Below are 19802 nucleotides of genomic sequence, written 5' to 3'. Positions count from 1 at the left end.
GCTCAACAAGATCTGGCAATATGTTCAAAACGTTTGCCTTGCACATCTTGCTAGTTTTCTTGTGGTGAAATGCCATCCAGCACACAGCTAGAGATGTGACCCAAGCTGTAGGATAATAAAAGAAGTCCAATCTTGTGCAATTTAAATATGCAGTGCATTTTGAAGCCCATGTTCAATTTATGCTAAAAGCTGAGCATTAAAAAAAAAAAAACGAGCAGCAGACGAAAAAAAGAAAACAAGATAAGTGATACATTACCAAGCTTTTGTTCCATTTAACTCTGCAATTCGGTTTTAAAAAGTGCATTTCTTAAACAGGAATGACCAAATGCTCACATATAACTACTCAGAACTAGATCTGAACCATGCAATTATGCCTCATTTGCTTTTCGTGGATTCTGTATCTTTTCAAGCCTGACTATGATTCAAAGTATGTTTACTAAAAAATTAGTAACTAGACTAGTTCTAGTTCTCTTTCAGAAGCTACTAAGGATTAAAAAAATCTTCCCAAGGTAAGAGCAAGAAGTTATTTCTCTCTCTCAATTTCTACTTGAGATATGACAGCAGACCCTAGGACAAAATTGGCAAGTGATTTGAATTCTTGGCCTAATCCACTTTCGTCCAAATTTTAGAAGGTGCCCTGCCACAAATTTAAAGGTCTGTTTTTAACAAAAAACAAAAACCTGAGACAGAGCAAACCAATGGCTCTTTTTCAAAGTTAGCAGTCCTCCTGACCTTAAGGTGAAAAAATGTAACTTGGCAACAACACATGTTCTCCTGGATCTATCCCTAATGAAGTACCTTTGGCTGTATATACACCAGACCTTTAAAGCACATTCAAAATACATTTCTTCTCTCAAAGAACCCTGGGAACTGTAGTTTGTTAAAGAGTACTGGGAATTGAAGGCCTGTGGGGTATGTGTGAACTACAATTCCCCTAATTATTTGAGGGTAATATAATAAATAAAAATAATAATACAAATAATAGTAGTAGTAGTAGTAGTAGTAGTAATTTATTATTTATATCCCACCCATCTGGCTGGGTTTCCCCAGCCACTCTGGGTGGCTTCCAACACAATATTAAAATACAGTAATGCATCAAACATTAAAAGCTTCCCTAAACAGGGCTGCCTTCAGATGTCGTCTAAAAGTCTGGTAGTTGTTGTTCTCTTTGACATGTGTTTTATAGGTCTGGTGCATCCCCAATCCTTGTCCTTTTCTATGATGTGCTGTGTAATGGATCTGTGCAGCAACCCTAAATCCTATGATGAAACCATCCTCAGATTTATGGGGTTGACACGGTGATCACATTGTCCAATCCCTATGTAGACAAAATAGCACCACACACAGAGAAGGTATAAGCAAGTCTCAGGGAAACCCCAAGTTTTTCAGATGTACAAAACCCCTTAAATAAAAAACAACAACCCCAAACCTAAGCATGCTCAGTAACCATAAAATATTGACTGACCATTGGGGGAGGGAGAGGGGGGAAAGACAGGAGAGAAAAAGAAATGGTACTGATGAGCTTGGCTGGCACCTTGAACAGCACTGCAACGTTCTGTTGCCGTTCCCAGTTGTTGCATTAAATTTTATGATGCAGTCAGTTCACATAAGGCAATTATGTTAAGACTGACCACAAGGAACTTTGATTCTCATCCTACACACCTGTTTGCTGGTACAGTGGTTCATAAGTCAGACTCTTCATTCAAATGTGGAAGGAGGCTCTGCAAGAATAAATTAAACATGTCCCGGAATACACCCAGAGCAAATTACACCTGTGATCGGGAGGGAAGGGGAAACTGCTATGTACAGTATCTTGGTGAAATCCCCCCGCCCCCGGCGTTAAAATGTTCTAAATGAGATGAATTTACAAATAGCTATTGAGATTAATTTAGAAACAGCTTTTGGTAAATCTCTGAACCAAGCCCTTTAAAGACCAGAACATGCCTTTTACATTAAAAGTAGAGACTTAAGGCTATTTCTTACCAGTTGGCTTATTCACTCCAAGGAATCCAGCTTTCCCCAGCGTCTTAAAAACTTGGTGTGCTGGAAACTGTCCCTCTTCTTCCCATTTGTCCACAAATGGGTTGATTTCTTTGTCAATAATCTGTATTTTGAGAAGTGGGGGGAAAGGGAGAGACAAGAGTTTGGAAAGTTAAGCTTGTGCTATTTGGCCTGGCTGAGTCCGATTAGCTTCAGTGGGCCTAAATAGGCTTAACATCAGATGCTACAGTTTAAATGAGATTGTGGCAGGGTTTGTGTGTCAGGCTTCTCATCTTAAATTGAAGCAAAGCACTTGGTTAACACCTAAGGACAGCTGACTTTTCCAGTTCTTGGGAGATTTCCCTCATCTTAATCACGCTTTCAATTCAAATCAACAGCATCCTGTAGGCAGTGCTGGCTGGTGCCCACTGGGACTGGTAGGGCAGAAGGCAGGGAGCCCCACAGTAGATGGCGCCACAGCCAACTTATTCTAAGTTTGCCCCTCTTCCTCCCCACTGAGTTCTACAAGGGTAATGTGGAGACTAAGCAGGGGAAAGCTGATAGGCCCCATTTTCCCTAATGGACTAGCCTCCATGTGTTGGCTGGGGCTGATGGGAGTTGTAGTCCAAAGCATCTGGAGGGCAACAGATGGGTGACGGTTGCTGGAGGGCTGGACAAATGGCAGCTCTTTCCCCACTTCCAGCTAAGTTCCCTTTGGGGAACCACAGAAATTCACACACTCCTTTGTGAATCCTTTCTGCCCTGCGGGTGTATTGAAGCTGCTTGGAAGTAAATGGAAAAATAAGGCAGATAAACATATGAGATAAGAATTAATTTTCCTCATGAATCTTGAAAGGTTCTGGAAACCAAGCCTTACGAGGAATGGTTGAGGGAGTTGGGTATGTTTAGCCTGGTAAATAAGAGACTGAAATAGGATAGCCATCTTCAAATATCTAAAGGGCTGTTGTACAGAGAATGGAGCAAGCTTTTTTTCTCCTGCTCCAGAGGCTAGGACCCAAATCAATGGATTCAAGTTACAAGAAAGGAGATTCTGACTAAACATCAAGAACTTTCTGACTGTTAAGAGTTGTTCAACAGTGGCTCAGACTCCCACAAGAGGTGGTGGATTCTCCTTCCTTTGAGGTTTTTAAGCAGAGGTTGAATGATCTAGTTGAGATCATGTATGGTCCAGATGAGATTCCTGCATTGCAAAGGGGTTGGACTGGATGACCCTCGGGGTCCCTTCCAACTCCACCATTCTATGAGAAGGAAAACATTTTTTTTTTGTCAGAAAAAAGAACAATTTATTACAAACAGCTAAAACTATCGCAGAGGTATGCAAGTCAGCATTCAGGTTACATATTCAGATGACGCACCAAAGTTTGCAGGAAATGAGTTACTGACTCATGTGCAGTAGAGTATACTTTGTCAGTGAACTTTGAAATCATTTCCCCTGTTTCTGAGGCTAGGTGTCGTTGCTTATATAGCCAACACTGTAACATCTTCACACATGGAAGAGGTGTCAGTAGGCTTGTGAAACCCCAAGGTTACATAAAATATTTTGGGGGTAAGAATCCTAAGAAGGCACAAAACCCCCATCAGCCAAATGAACACTGGGCAGAGTGGTCACAGAATGCAGATTGACAGGGACAGAGAGACAGAAAACTGGAAAGTGAGACAGGAATGGCATGGCTGGAAAGCTGAACACTCCATACTGCAACGTTTTGTTGTAGGTTCCACTTGAAAAATTGAATCCCATTTAATATAGAGAGAGAGAGAGAGAGAGAGAACGAACATACCATTGTAACATTCTTTAACAGGTTTCTTGAAATCTGCTTATAGCAGCAACTCGATTTTCGGTAAGAAGATTGAACAAGCCTTAATTGCTGACCAGCACCTTTATTTATATCCTGCCTTTCCTCCATAGAGCTAAAGATGACATTTGTAGTTCTACCACTACATCTCATTTTATCCTCACAACAATTAGTTCATATACATCTGATAGAAATGTTAGTCTTTTTTATAAGAAAGTTACTGCTTTTCTGTTCAGTTTTGTCGTGAAAACTGGCTATGTGCTGAAGCAAGACAGAGAGATGAATGCAAAATCATTATCACAAAAGAGGTGTGTTTTTAATCTTTTTCCCCTCACCAGGAAAATAAGGAAATCTCATGGTGCAAAAATAGGCAACCATTTAATCTGGAAGTAAACACATCTACTTTCTAAACTGCCACGTGTTGACAAATCTATGTAGAGCTTCTCTAGAGATGTTCAGAAGAATATGGTGTTTTCTTGTCAATACTCCCTATACCACTCCTTTAACGTGACATTCTTGAAATGGATTAAACAGGGTTATTAATGATTGTCATCTGTGCCAAGTGTTTGCCTTGTAATCAGCACAAACAAAAGGAGTCCTGCGCTTCCTTTTCCAGTGATGGTATCAACTCCTTGCAGGCTTCCACCATGGATATATATAAATATACACATTCCAGACAGTCAGATTGTTATTTTATGTGTGTGCGCGTACTGAACTGCAGGTTAACAGTACCTGGAGTTTAGAAAGACTCGCTGGCGGCTGGTGCCTGTTGGACTGGTAGGGTGGGAGGCAGGGAGACGAACAGTAGGTGGCGCCAGAGAAAATGACAGGCAAATCCAACTAATTCTGATTTTTTCCCTCCCCTCCCTATTGAGTTCTACAAGGGACAACACTGAGAAATGGAGGAAGCTGACAGTCAGTGCCATCCCTTGAACTAGTTGTAAGGAAGGACACAGGCTGGTGGTCAGACAGTGCCCTGTTCATCCTAGTGAACCTGCCTCCACAATCAGTGTACGGAACACAGTACAAATAAAAGTTGCTTTCTACATACATCTGTATCTGGGACTACGGGGGCGGGGGCGGGGGGACAGCCGGCAGGTATAAAACAGCTGCTCTCTGAAGTCTATAAAAGCCAAGAGAGCAGTTAGCAGTCTGAGTAGTTTTCTCCGTCACGTTTGTAAGCCAGGATAGCTCATAAGTTTGGGCCTAAGGGCTGCATTCACCCTGCGGAGGGGCTACACACCTACAGTAGGTATGGCCACAAACATTTTCGCACACACTACCCCCCTCAACTGATCCATGCAAATCAAATCAGGAAGAGAATTACTGCTCCTTCCTTCTCATTAAATGAACAATCTGGTGACTGGGGAGGAGCAACTCACATTCCCGTCAGAGTACTGTGGCTATTTTTATTTTTATTTTGCTGCCACTATTGCCAAAATCAATGGGGTCTTCTTGGTTTATGAGCTAGCCTCTGGCTGGGTATTATTAACCTCAGCTGTAAGGTGTCAACTGGTGTCACTTAGGCCAGCTCCATGTTTACTACTGTCCCATCTAGTTCCGCCTAGAATGAGTCAAGGTACAAAACCATTTTTAATATGGTGAAAATTACCATGAGATCACCTTTGGCACCTCATTTTTCATGCTGGGAAAAATAGGTCTGTGAAAAGTTCCCTTTGGGGCAAAAGTGGAAGATTCCATACTGGAAAACCAAGAGAAAAACAAAAACAAGAAGCCCAGAATTGGTGACTGGTGACTACACCATGGATGAATATCTTGAATCTTCATATTATATGAAAACATAGACATCATCAGCAGCTGTCCCACAGCATTCTGCACCAGTCATGGCCACCAAATGGTCCCCAAGAGCAAACAAATACAGAGTAGAAGTTCTAAACCAGGCTATATCTGGGAGGAAATACAAACTACTGCAACTTGATAACATTATCTTGCCATAAAGCACTGTAGATTCTAATACGGCCGTACCTTGGAAGTTGAACAGCCTAGTTCTCAAACATTTTGGCTCCCAATCAAAACCCAGAAGTGACTGTTATTTTGGAAGCTGAACATCTGACGGGGCTTCCATGGCTTCTGATTGGCCAATCAGAAGCTGTGATTTGGTTTTTGAACATTTTGGAAATGTTCGGATTCCATTCAACTTCCAAGGTACAACTGTACTAGGATAGCTGGATCACAAACTTTGGCTTATGCTTCATGAAGGCAAAAGATGCTCCACCCTCTTTCATCTCAAGATCTACTCTACAAACCTGGAGCATTAACCAATATTGAAGAGAAATTAGCAAACCCGCCTGAATGAAATTCTGTGCTCATTCACATGCGTGCACAAGAACGTGTGGTTGTTCATGATTAGTTATTTGGCACAATACAGAATTATACACAATTCCTGCGGCAAAAGTGGTGCTCTCAATCTTGGGGGGGGGGGGGGAGAACCATGCCTACTGGATCGGCTTCCTTTATACCAATTGCCCTACATCTCTGTTACAAGTTACTTAAAAGGTAAAGGTAAAGGACCCCTGACCGTAAAGTCTAGTCGCGAACGACTCTGGGGTTGCAGTGCTCATCTCACTTTACTGGCCAAGGGAGCTGACGTTTGTCTGCAGACAGTTTTTCTGGGTCATGTGGCCAGCAAGACTAAGCCGCTTCTGGCGAACCAGAGCAGCACACGGAAACACCATTTACCTTCCTGCCAGAGCGGTACGTATTTATCTACTTGCACTTCGACGTGCTTTCGAACTGCTAGGTTGGGAGGAGTTACTTAGTGGGCCTTAATGGAATCTTCCCTTGATCATAAGCCAAGCATGGGGTCATCGGTGCAAGGCTTTAAAATCATCTGAGAAAGATTTTAAAATACACAGTCTGGTGACCTTAGTTATTGATTAAAGGTCAGTTTTTAGGTTGCAATGGAAACTAAAAGCAACAACTGTTTTTTTACAAGTCCACTCTCTTGTCCAAAATTAGGTACTACTAACTATAGACAGAATTTATTTTCCAGAGTGGTTTAACAATCAATCCTCCTTCCCATAAATCTCTAGGAATTGTATGTCTGTGAGAGGAACAGAAATCGCTCAACAACTTTCAGCGCCCTTAAAAAGCTACATTTCCCAGAATTCTTTGAGGGAAACCTTGACTGTTAAAGTAGAGTAAGAGTGCTTTAGCTCTAAGATGCAGATGTAGCCTAATTAATTAATCCCTTAAGTATTATCCATAACTGTGATATCCACTTTAGCTCCTGTATATATTAATACGACCAGTATGGTGCTTAATTACATTTTGGGACCTAATAAATAGAGCACATTTGAGTTATTATATTAACAGTGCCTATAATGCCAGCGGGAGACAGCAAGGGAAAGACTTCCTCATAGCCTCATGACAAAATAATTCATGAAGACTGCTCTTTAATTAATGAGGAGAAAGATAGGAGCAAAGAATGAGCAAAGAGCCAGACATAGTTCTTTAATGATAACAGGGCAATTTTAAAAGCTAATATTAAGATCAATGACTGCGAGACGATAGCTATTTTTGCTACTTATACCAATAATCAAGATGATAATCACTTTAAAAGGATCTTTTAAAAGTAATTTCTTGAATTCACTTCACAATACAGCATATTTTCATTTATTATAAAGTCTGGGAATAATTCTAATAGAAGGCACTAAAAACTGCTTACAGTACCATCCCTATTCACGTTCAGAACAATGGAAACCAAACCCTTTAAGCTTCCCTTGTCAACCAACAGTATAATCCTACATATGTTTACATGGAAGTAAGTCCCATTAACTTCAATAGGGCTTACTTCCAGGTTAAGTGGGCATAGGATTTCCACCTAAATATGCAGGTGCTGCATATTAGATCCTGAAGCTGAGGCTCCAGTACTTTGGCCACCTCATAAGAAGAGAAGACTCCCTGGAAAAGACCCTGGTGTTGGGAAAGATTGAGGGCACAAGGAGAAGGGGACGAGAGAGGACGAGATGGTTGGACAGTGTTCTCGAAGCTACCAGCATGAGTTTGACCAAACTGCGGGAGGCAGTGGAGGACAGGAGTGCCTGGCGTGCTCTGGTCCATGGGGTCATGAAGAGTCGGAAACGACTAAACGACTAAACAAACAAAAATATCTCACTGTTGCCCAACATTCACATAAATTAGAGGGAATCACCTGCAACTGCAGTCCTAATCCTAATTTATTAAATGGAAAAAGCAACAGGGCTGTTGGGCCATTGTGTTTAGTCCCTTCAAAAACACAGCATTTCCATACTATATAGAAAATGAGTACTCTGTTGTAAATCTGACCCAGAGAGTGCCTTGGATAACCACAAATGTCTGCAGATTTCACCTGCCATAAAACCTCTCCACTTTTTGGGAATTGCTCTGAGGTCTTAGGTTTTCTCTCATAACTTTTACTCTCCAGGACAGGTTCCTTGGGCCTTTCCCCATAAAACTATTTATTTATATTAAAAGTTATATGCTGCTTTCCATTTGTATGATCCTTTGAAAGAGCTAGCAAAATGTAAAAACAATATATAATGAAACACAATCAGATAATCATCATGATGCAGCTGAATAATCTGTTGAAGTACTACAGCAAGCCAGGAATAGAAGATAGTACAGTCTTGATTGCAAGACAGTACATCTATAATGTGGGCACGTAAAAAAAGCCAGTGTGGAGTAGTGGTTAGAGTGCTGGACTAGCACCTGGGAGAACAGAGTTCAAATCCCCACTCAGCCATGAAGCCCACTAGGTGACCTTGGGCCAAATCACTGTCTCTTTGCCAAACCTACCTCACAAGGTTGTTGCAAGGATAAAGTGAAGAGAGGGAGAAGTTTGTATGCCACTTTGAGCTCTTACAAGGAAAGGTAGGGTATAAATGTGGTGTCTTTTTAAGCCTCCCAGGCTAGAGGGTTCCATCCCCTCAATCCCACAGCCACCACCCATCAAAAAGGCCCTTTCTCATGCCACAGTCAATTCTTCACAGGCTTATGAGCCTGCTATCGTCAAACATGTCACAGCAATTCCTTCAAATACCACAAATACCACAGTGTGATTGGGTCTAAGAAGGACGTAAAATGTACTTGCATGTATTGTGCCTTTGTTGTGCTGACAGATTGAGGTGACGGGAAGGGGGGAAACGCGGCAACATCATTCCTTCCCCAGCCATTTTTAGCTCAGTCCCATCTATGTGAATCATGTCACACATTTATGGAATCACCAGAAACAAAGTGAACTAAAGCAACTCCTACCATGTCCAGTCTTGCTTTATCTCTTTCTAGGGGAAGCCCAAATACTGGATTCCTTCGCTTAACCAGAATACATGCTCTAATTGGACACACCAGTGTTTTAAACTTCACTGACCTTCTCAAAGATTAATATTGTTGAGTGTGGCTTCTCAAAAATAATAATGCTAGCAGATCATCTCCCCTTTTTTCTTCTTCTTCTTTTGGAATGTAAAATACTTTTTGATTCTTTCATTTAGCAGAGAAGCACAATCAAAACAAGATTGCAGAGCACCTTCTCTCTCAGTTTGCAAGGGCAGGGAAGATAAGACAAGAGGACAATGGTTTCGGCCAATAGTAGTAATAAACATCCCTTGTGTTTCACTAATGTCCGCAGGAAGGTTCTAAGAGGCAAGCCAAAAAAAGTATTTATTGTGGCCGAAGTATTATTGAAGCAGAAAGGCTTATTCAGAGTTCAGACATGTGTTCTGTGACCTGCCTCTGGCACAATTAAGAGTTTCTTTCCCTCCACAGAGAGGCTGAAGTACTGTAGTTTAGTCAGAAAAGGGTGCAGTGGCCTGTTTCACATATAACGGTAAGCCAAACCATGGCTCACTGGGACTACGCAGGTTCCCAGAGAGAAGTTCAAAGCTGCTCTGCTCCTACCTGGTCTGTTTTCTTTCTTCTTCTTTTTTAACTTCTGCATTGCACTGAGCTAAGCCAAGGTTTGGCTCAGTATGCTGAGCTTGTGGGCTTCTGCTTAAGCTCCCTAACCACAAGCCATAGCCAAGGTTTCTGGAGCATGCCAACACCTCCCTCTTGCACCTCAATAGCTGCAGAGTCTGAGATCTGCTGCCCTAGATAGCCTGAGAAATCTCTAGTCTTGCATGCTTGCTGAAAGGCTCGCAAGAAGTGAAGGAAGCTAAATGATTACCCTGGCTCGTGCACTGGTCAAAAGTACAGTATACCTAAGGAAAGACAACATGAAACAGGTCCTGTAAACCTAGTTTTTCCACTTGGTGAAGGAGACCAAGATTCCATCATACCCAGATAAGCATCAGCAATATTTGCATGTTCCCAGGCAGCAGTAATGCATGTGTTGGTGTAATCCAGTGTTCCCAGGCAGGATACCTACAGTTCCTACTCAGAATAACTAGAGCACCAGAATGTTTAATCATAAGCAAAGATCCTCAGTCCATAAGTCTTACCTCCCTCACCTTTTATTTTAAAACAAGCAAGACTAGTGCTTAGGCAGAAAGATAGTAGACTTGTGGCTGCCCCCTTACAAACCAATCCTATACATGTCAACTCAGAAGTTAAGTCCCAATGACTTCAAGGGAACTTCCTCCCAAAGTTAGTATAGGATTGCAGCCTTACAATGCTAAAAATACTGCAGTGTACATCCAGTCACACAGGAACACATTACTGAGTTAAAATACTATTCCCCAACCTTTTGAAAGTATCAGGAAACAAAAAAAGTAATAACTGCAAATGCTTGACATATTAGTTAATACTATTTGATTATAATCTTGTAGATTATAATGAAAACAAATCCCAAAGCACGCCCAGGGCTCAGTAATCAGGGTGGTGCAGTTTCTCCTTTGAGCCACAACTATTATCCCAATTGTTTCTAATCCCATCTACAAATTATGCCAGTAGTGGAGCAGCTACTCAGAATGCTGGCAGTAGGAACATATTTCTCCAGCATTGCATTTTCAGTTACCCCAGCTAGTGACTCTTTGTCTTATAGTTCTGGACCCTGCACCAGAGCCCGGCTGCTTCCACGCCTAGGTCCACAGTTTGCTTGGTTTTTAAAGGGTGTCTGCGTGGCACTGTGAACAAAGCATCGCTACCTCATGTTATCCCTGTTCAGCTTCAGGACTTTCTTTTTCTTTTTCAGAACTCAAAGCCCAACTTAAAAACTCAATAAAACACTCGTGCAATTTCCCTAGGTGTAGATAGCCTGTTATGCTACTATCCTGTGCTGTGGAGATTGTTCTAGCCAATGTGGGGACCTCCAGAAGTTGCTGGACTACAATTCCCATCATCCCTGGTTCTTGACCATGCTGGCTGGGCCTAATGGAAGCTAAGAGCAGAGGCTGCCAGGACAGGGGAAAAGCCCCACTGCTTTCACAGCACCAAATGGGAGTCTGCAGCCGGTGACAGTAAAACCACATCTGCACTATAGAAAGAACCATGATCAGTCATGTAGCCCCCCAAGGAATCCTGGGAAATGTAGTCTGTTAGTGGAGCGTTGCTAGGAGTCCCCTGATCCTACCCCAGAACTACAACACCCAGGGTTCCCCAGGAAGAGAGAATGCCTGTTAAACCACTCTGGGAATTGTAGCTCTCTGAGAACAGGGGGTCACCTAAGAACTCTCGGGACCCTTCACAAACTACATCTCCCAGAATTCTTTGGGTGGGTGGGGAAGCCGTGACTTGTTTAAAGCGGTACCGTGTTGTATTCAATGCGCGGTCTGGATGCGGCCTTGAACTCAAAGGCACCGCGGCTGCGGATTCCAGCGCCCAATCCACTGCACACAAAAAACAACAAGAAGAGGCGAGGCGGTAGGTGAGGCCGAGGCGCCCCGGCCCGCAATACCTTTCTCAGAGACTCCCTCAAGGCGAAATGCTCCTGCGTGTATATTAGGTGGTCTCCGGAGGGGGACCCGGCCACGGCGGCAGCGCTGCTGCTCCGGCTGCGAGGAGAGCTTCCTTGCGCCCCGCGCAAGAGGAGCAGCGACTTGGCTGCCTCTTTGCGCCTTAGCGCAGAAGCCCAGCGCAAAGCCATGTTCGACAGGGCAGCTAAAGAGCATGCGCGGGCCCTGCGACGGAGAAGGACGGAACGAAGCTGGGCCGCCTCTCGAAACGCCCCTCCGACCTTCGCCTCGGCTGCTGCTAACGCGCTTTCCGTCGCTTGGGAAAAGGCTTCACGGGCGGTCCCTGAGCAGGAGCCGCGTCAGCTCCAGGGACCTTCGTCGCACCCTTAAGGTGGAGCCTTCCCTTTGCAGGTCCCTGCAAATAAACAACAGCGAAAGCTGCAAACAGTATAATTTACTTATTCACAAGCGCTTGAGTCACTTAGCAGACTCAAGCAGCATCTCTGAAGCAGAAAAGCCTGTTCCTTCTTTGGTAATGCAGGCATTGGGGGTGGGGAGTGATAATGGTTTGTTGTTTTTATTTTGATTATAGATATTTGTGGTTTTATATTTTGATTTTGTTCTGTGAACCGCCCTGAGACCTCCAGGTATTGGGCAGTATATAAATTCAATTAATAATAATAATAACAACAACATGGACTACCAATGGTGTGTCTCAGCAGCTTCTTATGTGACCTGGAGGCATCTTGGAAGAGGTAGTCCCTCCTGCATAAGAAAGGGAACAGAGAGAATCCTGTGTTGTGCTTGCTAGCTGCCTTGTTTTATAAGTACGTACATTAAGATTGTCAGTAAGTATATCAAGTTTGTATAAGTCAATTAGAAGTACATACTTTCTTTAGAAATCTCCAATTCCAAACTTTTACATCTTTAGGCTGCAATTCCTTACCTGGGAGGTTGCTCCATTGCATTCAATGGGGCTTATTGGGAAGTATGGTGGCTCAGTGGCAGAGAACCTACCTTGCAAGCGGAAGGTCCCACATTCAGTCCCTACTGGCAAGGAAAGGCTCCCTGTCTGAAATCCTAGAGCAGGGGTCCCCAAACTAAGGCCCGCGGGCCAAATAAGGCCCGAGGGACTTGTTTATCCGGCCTGTGGTGAGCCCTACCACCCGCTGCTGCTGCCCGCTCTTACCCGGGCTGCCCATTTCTGGGTCGGAGGAGCACCGAAAATAGCTTGTGTGCATGCGCAAGCGTTATTTGTGCATGTGCAAGCATTATTTCCAGTGCACATCTGGGTCGGAGGAGGCCCGTGCACATGTGCACAAGCTATTTCCGATGCTCCTCCAACCTGGAAGTGTGCCGGAAATAGCGTGTGCACTCGTTTATGGGCACCCGCCCTCCGGCCCGCTGCACAATCAGCCCTGGAGACACCAGCCCAAGGCGCGGTAAGTTTGCTGACCCCTGTCTTAGAGCCGCTGCCTCTTTGTGTAGACAATACTGAGCTAGATGCACTGGTAATCTGGTTCAATATAACCGTTTCCTATGATCCTGTAGGACTTTGCCATTAATCCGTTTAATTTCTGGTTAATTTTAAAATTAACTAAATTTTCAATCATGGTCTGGGGAGAATTGAGTCTGCATGTGGATAGGCAGTGCATAACCAAGGAAAATGCAGCCTTCCGGGTGGAAAAAGCTTCCACATGCCTCATTGAACCTATTAATTAACAATGCAAGCCTTCTGTTTTACTCAGAAATAAAGCCTACTCAAGTTCAATAAAAGCCCCACTGCCTTAAATGGCTCCAGTAGCAGTTGGTGGGGTGGCATAGGCAGGACAGGGTTGCTGACCTGCCTTCCCAACACAGCATCACGGCTGGCTTCTGAGAGGGAGAGGCACAAGGTGCAGGGAGCGAGGTGACTGGAGATCATGGAAGTTGTGGTTCAAAAAGATTTGGGTTCCCAAGGTAGAAGAATGCTGCCCTGAGCTGAGGTTTGAGTGTTTGGGGTCCTGGGAAGAGCCTTCTCCACTGTGGCACCCACAGTGTCAGGGGTGGGGGAGTTTTGGTCCTCCAGGTGCTGTGGAACTTCATCTCCCATCAATTGCAGCCAGCGTGGCCAATTGTTGAGGCTGATAGTTGTAGGGCAGGGCCATGGTTCAGTGGTAGAGCAGCTACCTTGTAACAGAAGCTCCCAGGTTCAATCCCTGGCATCTCCCAGGTAGGATTGGAAGAGACTTCTGCTTGAAATCCTGGAGAGTGTCTACCAGTCAATATATACAATACTGAGCTAGCTGGACCAGTGGTTTGTCTTCGTATGAGGCAGCTTCCTCTGTTCCAACAACACACAGAGGACCATACATAGGCCCTGCACTATGTAGAATGAACTAGTGGAGATCAGGCAGTCAGTAATGGTGTGATATTTCCTACCCTGGCATTTCCTAACTCTTCAGAACAGTTTTTGCTGGTTTGATTACTGTGGTTATTGCAGCCATGCTATTGTATAGTTTGTTTACTTCATTTCAATTGCTTTTTGTTGGTTTGGTTTTAATCGGATTTTGGATCGCCTGTTGTGAACTGCTTTAATATATTTTTTTCTAAACAAAAAGCAGTAGATAAGGGTTTTTTAATAAACGAATAAAGCCGATTTAATCTGAAGTACATTGTTTGCAGCAGTCCAGGGTCGTGGAGGCTTGAAGACCTGCGACAGTTTCTACAGCAGGGGCCCTGACTCCTGTGTCCTAGAGCTACTCTGTTAGTATAGAAATCAAGCTTTTTAGCCACTGAGAAAAGGCCTTCTCACCCTTTGTGCTGATTGGAGCCAATCAGAGTGAATGGTGGTCAGTCAGCCATTGAGGATTGGCTTTTAGGGTCACTTTGGAGAAAGCGCATGGGAAGAACGTTGAGGAGTTGCTGTTCTGTAGCTCCAAAGCTTAAGCGTTTAGGAACACTGAAACCAGGTGCCTCAGTTTCAAGGCAATAGTGTGCAGGTTCTGTTATATACAATGGAACTTCAAGGGAAATGCAACTTAAGTCACTCTGAAAGAAGATATTGGAGCATCTGAATCATTTGCCTACGTATGTGCATGGAAAATAGGATCTAGTTGAAAGCAACATGTGGAGATCTGCACTAATTATAGCAATGCATCCCTAATTATTATTATTATTATTGGGTAAATATAATCTTAGACTGTTCTTGTTTTATTATTACTGTTTATTAAATTTCTATACTGCCCTTCATCTGAAGTTCACAGGGCAGTTTACAATATAAAAACATTAAAAGGTTGTATAATCTTAGAAGGGTGGGAGTGAGGGGGGGGCATGGCTGTGACTACCATGAGGAGCCCCTGCACTTCTGAATTTGCCACCACACTACTGCAGCTGACCAAAAAACTAAAACCCTCACATAATCATTGTACTTCACCAGACGTAAATGAACTCCTAGTTTTATTACAACAGTGCTATCATGGTGTTCTCACGGTTACAGTTCTATTTTCTGCAATGAAAAAAAAAGAAGCCTTTCACCGTGCATCTTAGCATTCTCTTTACCAAAATAACACTGTAGTTGATTGTTCAAATAGATTTCTTTTATTACTCAAATCAGCATGTGCAGGAAATTAAAAGAACAGGAAGCAGCCTCTAGAAACTTATTTAGGGATACAGTAAGCAAGAATCTGCTTCACGGAATAAAATTATAAGCAGGCATTTTCTGTTTTCTTTAAAAATAAAAAAAGATTATCACTGTCTAGTTGTTCTGTAAGGACTCCTGGAACTTAAATCTGGCTAGTTATGCTAGGATGCTTTTTATTCCACTTTCAATATTGCTTAACCATCTTCTAAGCAATAACACATCCTCCTTTTTCTTTGAAAGGGTTCCTGTCTTCAGGAATGCCTTTAACCAGAGGGTCTTCTCCAGATCTTTCTTCAATGTAATTTTTAATTTCTTCAGAACATTTGGAAACCTTCAAAAAGAGAGAGCAAAAGAAATCTAAATACAGGGGTCGTTTTGGAAGGCAAGAAAAGAGTTTCACAGTGATACACAAACACTACACATATTAATTAATGATAAACACCAGAAACAAAATTTGCAAGTTGCTATGTATAAATATTTTTTCCTGCAACTTGTGTTATTTAACAAAATTTGTATAACTGTAAGTGAAACCTCTAGGCAGTTTACAAAGAACATGACATATACATTAAATCTGTTTTTTTTAAAGCAAGTGTATAAAGAAGCAAAATGAATATAACAGCAGTTTAAAGTGTACATTATGATATTGCATATGAAAATATACATTGCATGTGAAAATGTGTTGAGTAGTAGGAATACAGGCAACTCCTGGTTTAGGTGTGTCCGAATAACATGTGCATGGCGCCAAACCCAGAAGTAGCTCCAGAACGGCACAAAAAGGGGCGGAGCAGACGTATGCACACTCTGACAACGCATGTGGGGTCTGGGATGGAACCCCCACACAAAATGAGGATTGCCTGTATTCTGTACCATCAGTTTGTTTTATATTTGCTATGTTAAAAAAACAACAACCTCACACCCGCCTGGAGAGGAAGGGCAGGATATGAATTCAGTATATTATAAATAAAAATAAGAAAATAGTATCCTCTGGGAGGGCACAGGTTCCCCATCCCTCATCCACTGGGCTATGGCTGGATATTAGTGAAAAATAACAGTACCTCCTACCTCCTACCCTGCCACTGGATGAACTTTATGAAAACGTAGTTTCTTGCAATTATTTTGAGTATCGCCACTTCTCTACAAGATTTGCCAGAAGAGGCAAATCTGTCCAGATTTCTGGAAATAATCATGGAAACACTTCATGCCCAATTTGTCCCCCCCCCCCCCCAGTCATCTGGCCATTTCTTCCTTACTATATTGCATACCTCAGCTCCCTGAAGTCTTGTACTAAAGCAGTAAAAAGCCCCAAATTTAGCCCTCTGCTTGCCTACCCCATAATTAGCCTCTTCACGCTTCTCCCCTTTCCTTGTAATTGCAGCTTCCACTCTAATTCAGGCTGTGTCATCAGTTCTGCAGCTGATGTCAATAGGCATTCCCCCGTGTGTCAGTGATTCCCAAATTGTGGTTGTTTTTGGGAAGAGGGGGCCGGGCCAGGCAGAAGCAGCCAAAGACATTTTGTACCCAAGAGACAGAAAATTCAGATAGTCCTATACTCCTTTCACAGTTGTACATATGATAGATTAAATCAGGAATGGGGTGGAACAGAAATAAAGGCAGAAGTACCGTACTAAGAAGTTCTGATCTAGACTTAAGAAAAGTGCTCATGAAACTTCATCAGCATTTTAGTGTCAGCTTCTAATATACACATGTTTCTAGGCAATCTGCACATTTTTACAGAGTGCTTTTCCTTAGTATAGTGGATTTTTGTACGTTATTTTCACTCGTATGGGCATTTATATGCACACTTTACCTCAATGCATGCATTTTTGTATACGTTACTTGGCTGAGTAATTAGAATTGTGGAGTTGAAAGGGACCCCAAGGGTCATCTAGCCTAACCCCATGCAATGCATGATAGGACAGGTTCTAGACTAGCTTTCTACCTCACATGCTAGTCCCCTGTGTGTAGTCTGGAGAGACGGCCCTCTCATTAGGCAAAATGAGGAAGCTACCTCAGGCAAGAGATGCATTGCAAAATTCAGCAAACTGCACCTTTCAAAGGATGGTTTGTTCCAGTTCTCTCACTCTTTTGTAAAGTCTGGATTAGGTAAGGGTCACCTGCACATGTGAACTGTATTGAATTTCTCTCCCCCCCCCCCCCAAGACCTGCTGTTAGTCAATCACATTGTTAATCACTTGGTTCGATCACATGCCCTTGCCTGGCAATAATTGCTGGGGATCCCTGGTAGGGCCAACTAGTCTGAAATCCCGGGTAGCTTCTGCCATTCATATAAAATCATGGAATTATAGAGCTGGAAGGCTCATCTAATCCAAACCCCTGCAATGCAGAAATATCAGATCTAAATAATCCATTGGTCTGACTCTGTATAAGGCAGCTTCCCATGCCCATATGGATTTCACATGTGTACCCTTTGAGCGCAATCTGGCCAGAGTAATCTTTCCCCCCAGCGGAATACAATTCAGATCATTTATCCCTACCTGTGTCCCTTATGTATCGGGGAGAGATGGTTGTGTTTTGTTTGGTTTTGATTTCACCCGAGTCTAGAAAAATCGGTCAATCCCTTCCTCCCTTTCACACACCCCTCCCTTCAATCTGGGCCTCCTTTCGAGGCCCCTTTAATGATCCTAGGCAGTCAAATTGCCAAACTGCTTTGTAACCAGCGAGCTGCAGACATGCACAGAAGGCCTCTTCCAAACAAACAGGCTTTGATCCGCCTGCCACTGAAAACAGGAGCTGCTCCAACCAACAGCCAGGCTCCCCAGATATAATAAAAAAAAGAAACCACGCAGCACTCACCGGCTGCCGTTCCAGCTTGACTTCTTTCCGGAGCTGTTCCACTTGCATTTTCAGTTTATCCTTCTCGCTCAGATCCTCTATATTGATTGCTGGCATCGCTGGCTTAAAGCAAGGAGAGAGGCAGAGGGAGAAGGAGAGTTAAATGAGGTTGAGAGGTGCAGCTGAGTGCATAAGACGCCCTCCCCACCCCGGTGGTGCCATGGGGGGGTTGGACTTTAGGGAAGAGGTGCATGGCCCCACTCACCAAAAGGAGCAGGAGGGCCCCGAAACACAGCAGGAATGAGTGAACTAAAAAGCAGGGGCACAAGATCATTAAGTCCGGCGTCTAAAGTTACCTAATTATGTCACTGCCCTCTCCTTTTCTCCCCAGAAAATCCTTACCTCCTCTTTGTGAGTTTGTCCCGGTTTCTCTGTAGCAGCGGCGGCAACTTCCTGTTCAGCCAACTTTCTTGCCAGGCTCTTTGAGCTCCTAGTAACTACTTTCAGGATTTTAATTCATCAGCAGAATCCGTCCTAATCTGATTAAACTGCACAGTTTGACCTCTCTCTGTGGCACTCTCTCTCTCTCTCTCTAGTTTTCACTGCTTCAAACCAAAAAGAAGCATTACACATACATGGAAAACCATCCTTCTCTCCTCTGTCTCCAGGCCATCCCCAAATTTCCTTAACATTTCCCTAACATCACACAAGGCAGAGAAGGGGGAAAACCCCAGCTCTCTCGCTACCTAGAAAGATTCTCGGACCCCAGGAGAGGGGAAGAATGGAGGTCAGGGAATTTCACAGAGAAATCCCCTTGGATAATTTTTTTATATGGGATTATTAACACACCTGGAGGCTGTAAGCTCTCAAGTGTGCATGAAGAGAGACTGCGGAGCTGGGGGGGGGGGCGGGCGGAGAGGAGGATGGGAGGAGGGAAACTCTGAGAGACAGGATGTGTGCTTCGGCTTTCTCTACAATGGAAAAGGCCAGCCATGCTGAGTGCTCCAGAGGAAACAGGTTTGCTAAGGAAATGTCTGGCCCTTTCTGCCTGTCCGAAACAATAGGGTGGCTTGGAAAGCAGCATGGGAAAATAGAAAAGGCAAACCTATAGAGGGGGGAAACACTATTAGAGTTGTCCTTCTCCCCAACCCAAGGGAAGCAGGGGAACACCCTAGCAACAGTTTGTTTATTTTCATATATTAGGCTGCAAACCTATTTTGGCTGTGCATGCCTATATGCAGTGGGGTATGATGTACTTCTGGGTATTCTTTATTTCATTCCCTTCTTGTGAGGCATCTTGAAGCAATTGACTATAAGAACATCAACAAGCTGGGTTTGATGGGAGCTGGAGTCCATTAACTTTTGGAGCGCCACAAGCTCCTCTCCCCGGGCCTAAAGTCTCTCTCTCTTTTTTAATGACTTATTTTCTACTGTTCATATATATTATGGTGACCACCAGCACTAGCATTGTGGATTAATCTGTTTCAAAAGGTCACAAACTTCTTTTGAAGCACATTATTGATATTGCTATGGTGCTGGTGGTCAACAAAAGAGGTTCAAAGACTCTCAAGGCAAATCTAAAAAAAAGTGGTACAAACACTGACAACTGGGCAACACTGGCCTGCGAATGCTCCAGTTGGAGAACAGCCTCTACCAAAGGTGTCGTGGACTTTGAAGACGCCCGAACTCAGGACGAAGGGGAGAAACATGCTAAGAGGAAGGCACGCTTGGCAAACCTTCACTGTGATCAACTCCCACCCAGAA

General features: G+C 43.5%; 2 protein-coding genes across 4 annotated transcripts in view; both read right to left on the bottom strand.

Annotated features, from left to right (window-relative positions):
• Positions 1 to 11930, bottom strand: part of LOC114607801 (putative acyl-CoA dehydrogenase 6) — a 48054-nt gene extending 36124 nt beyond the window's left edge. The window contains exons 1-2 of the mRNA XM_028751275.2: positions 11626 to 11930; positions 1984 to 2104 (exon numbers count right to left, since the gene is read on the bottom strand). Coding sequence (XP_028607108.2) covers positions 1984 to 2104; positions 11626 to 11814 — 310 coding nt within the window. The 5' untranslated portion in view covers positions 11815 to 11930. The remainder of the gene's footprint in view (positions 1 to 1983; positions 2105 to 11625) is intronic.
• Positions 11931 to 15179: 3249 nt separating this feature from the next.
• On the bottom strand, positions 15180 to 18948 carry LOC114607805 (guanine nucleotide-binding protein G(I)/G(S)/G(O) subunit gamma-11). Of its 3 annotated transcripts, none has more exons than XM_077936947.1 (3): positions 18441 to 18948; positions 18060 to 18157; positions 15180 to 15576 (listed from the first exon to the last, which is right to left on the bottom strand). In XM_077936947.1, the coding sequence occupies exons 2-3, from the start codon at positions 18153 to 18155 to the stop codon at positions 15451 to 15453; spliced, it is 222 nt and encodes a 73-aa protein (XP_077793073.1). In that variant the 5' UTR covers positions 18156 to 18157; positions 18441 to 18948; the 3' UTR covers positions 15180 to 15450. The 3 variants fall into 3 exon arrangements, with proteins under 3 accessions (XP_077793073.1, XP_028607116.1, XP_028607115.1); XM_028751283.2 differs by having other exon boundaries at positions 18060 to 18161; positions 18441 to 18946; XM_028751282.2 differs by lacking the exon at positions 18441 to 18948 and adding an exon at positions 18304 to 18432 and having other exon boundaries at positions 18060 to 18161.
• Positions 18949 to 19802: the final 854 nt, after the last annotated feature.

This window comes from Podarcis muralis, chromosome 12 (genome assembly GCF_964188315.1).
Source record: "Podarcis muralis chromosome 12, rPodMur119.hap1.1, whole genome shotgun sequence".
In the NCBI taxonomy this organism is placed as follows: Eukaryota; Metazoa; Chordata; class Lepidosauria; order Squamata; family Lacertidae; genus Podarcis; species Podarcis muralis.
Note: the sequence above shows the minus strand (reverse complement) of the source record. Positions and strands in the feature narration are given on the sequence as shown.

Bases quoted from the DNA above. Each gene is read 5' to 3' on its own strand.
- LOC114607805 (XM_028751282.2), bottom strand. From the start codon at position 18,372: ATGATCTTGTGCCCCTGCTTTTTAGTTCACTCATTCCTGCTGTGTTTC. The intron at 18,162-18,303 runs GTGAGTGGGGCC...CCTTGCTTTAAG, and splicing joins GGGCCCTCCTGCTCCTTTTG to CCAGCGATGCCAGCAATCAA. The intron at 15,577-18,059 runs GTGAGTGCTGCG...CTCTTTTTGAAG, and splicing joins TCAAGCTGGAACGGCAGCCG to GTTTCCAAATGTTCTGAAGA.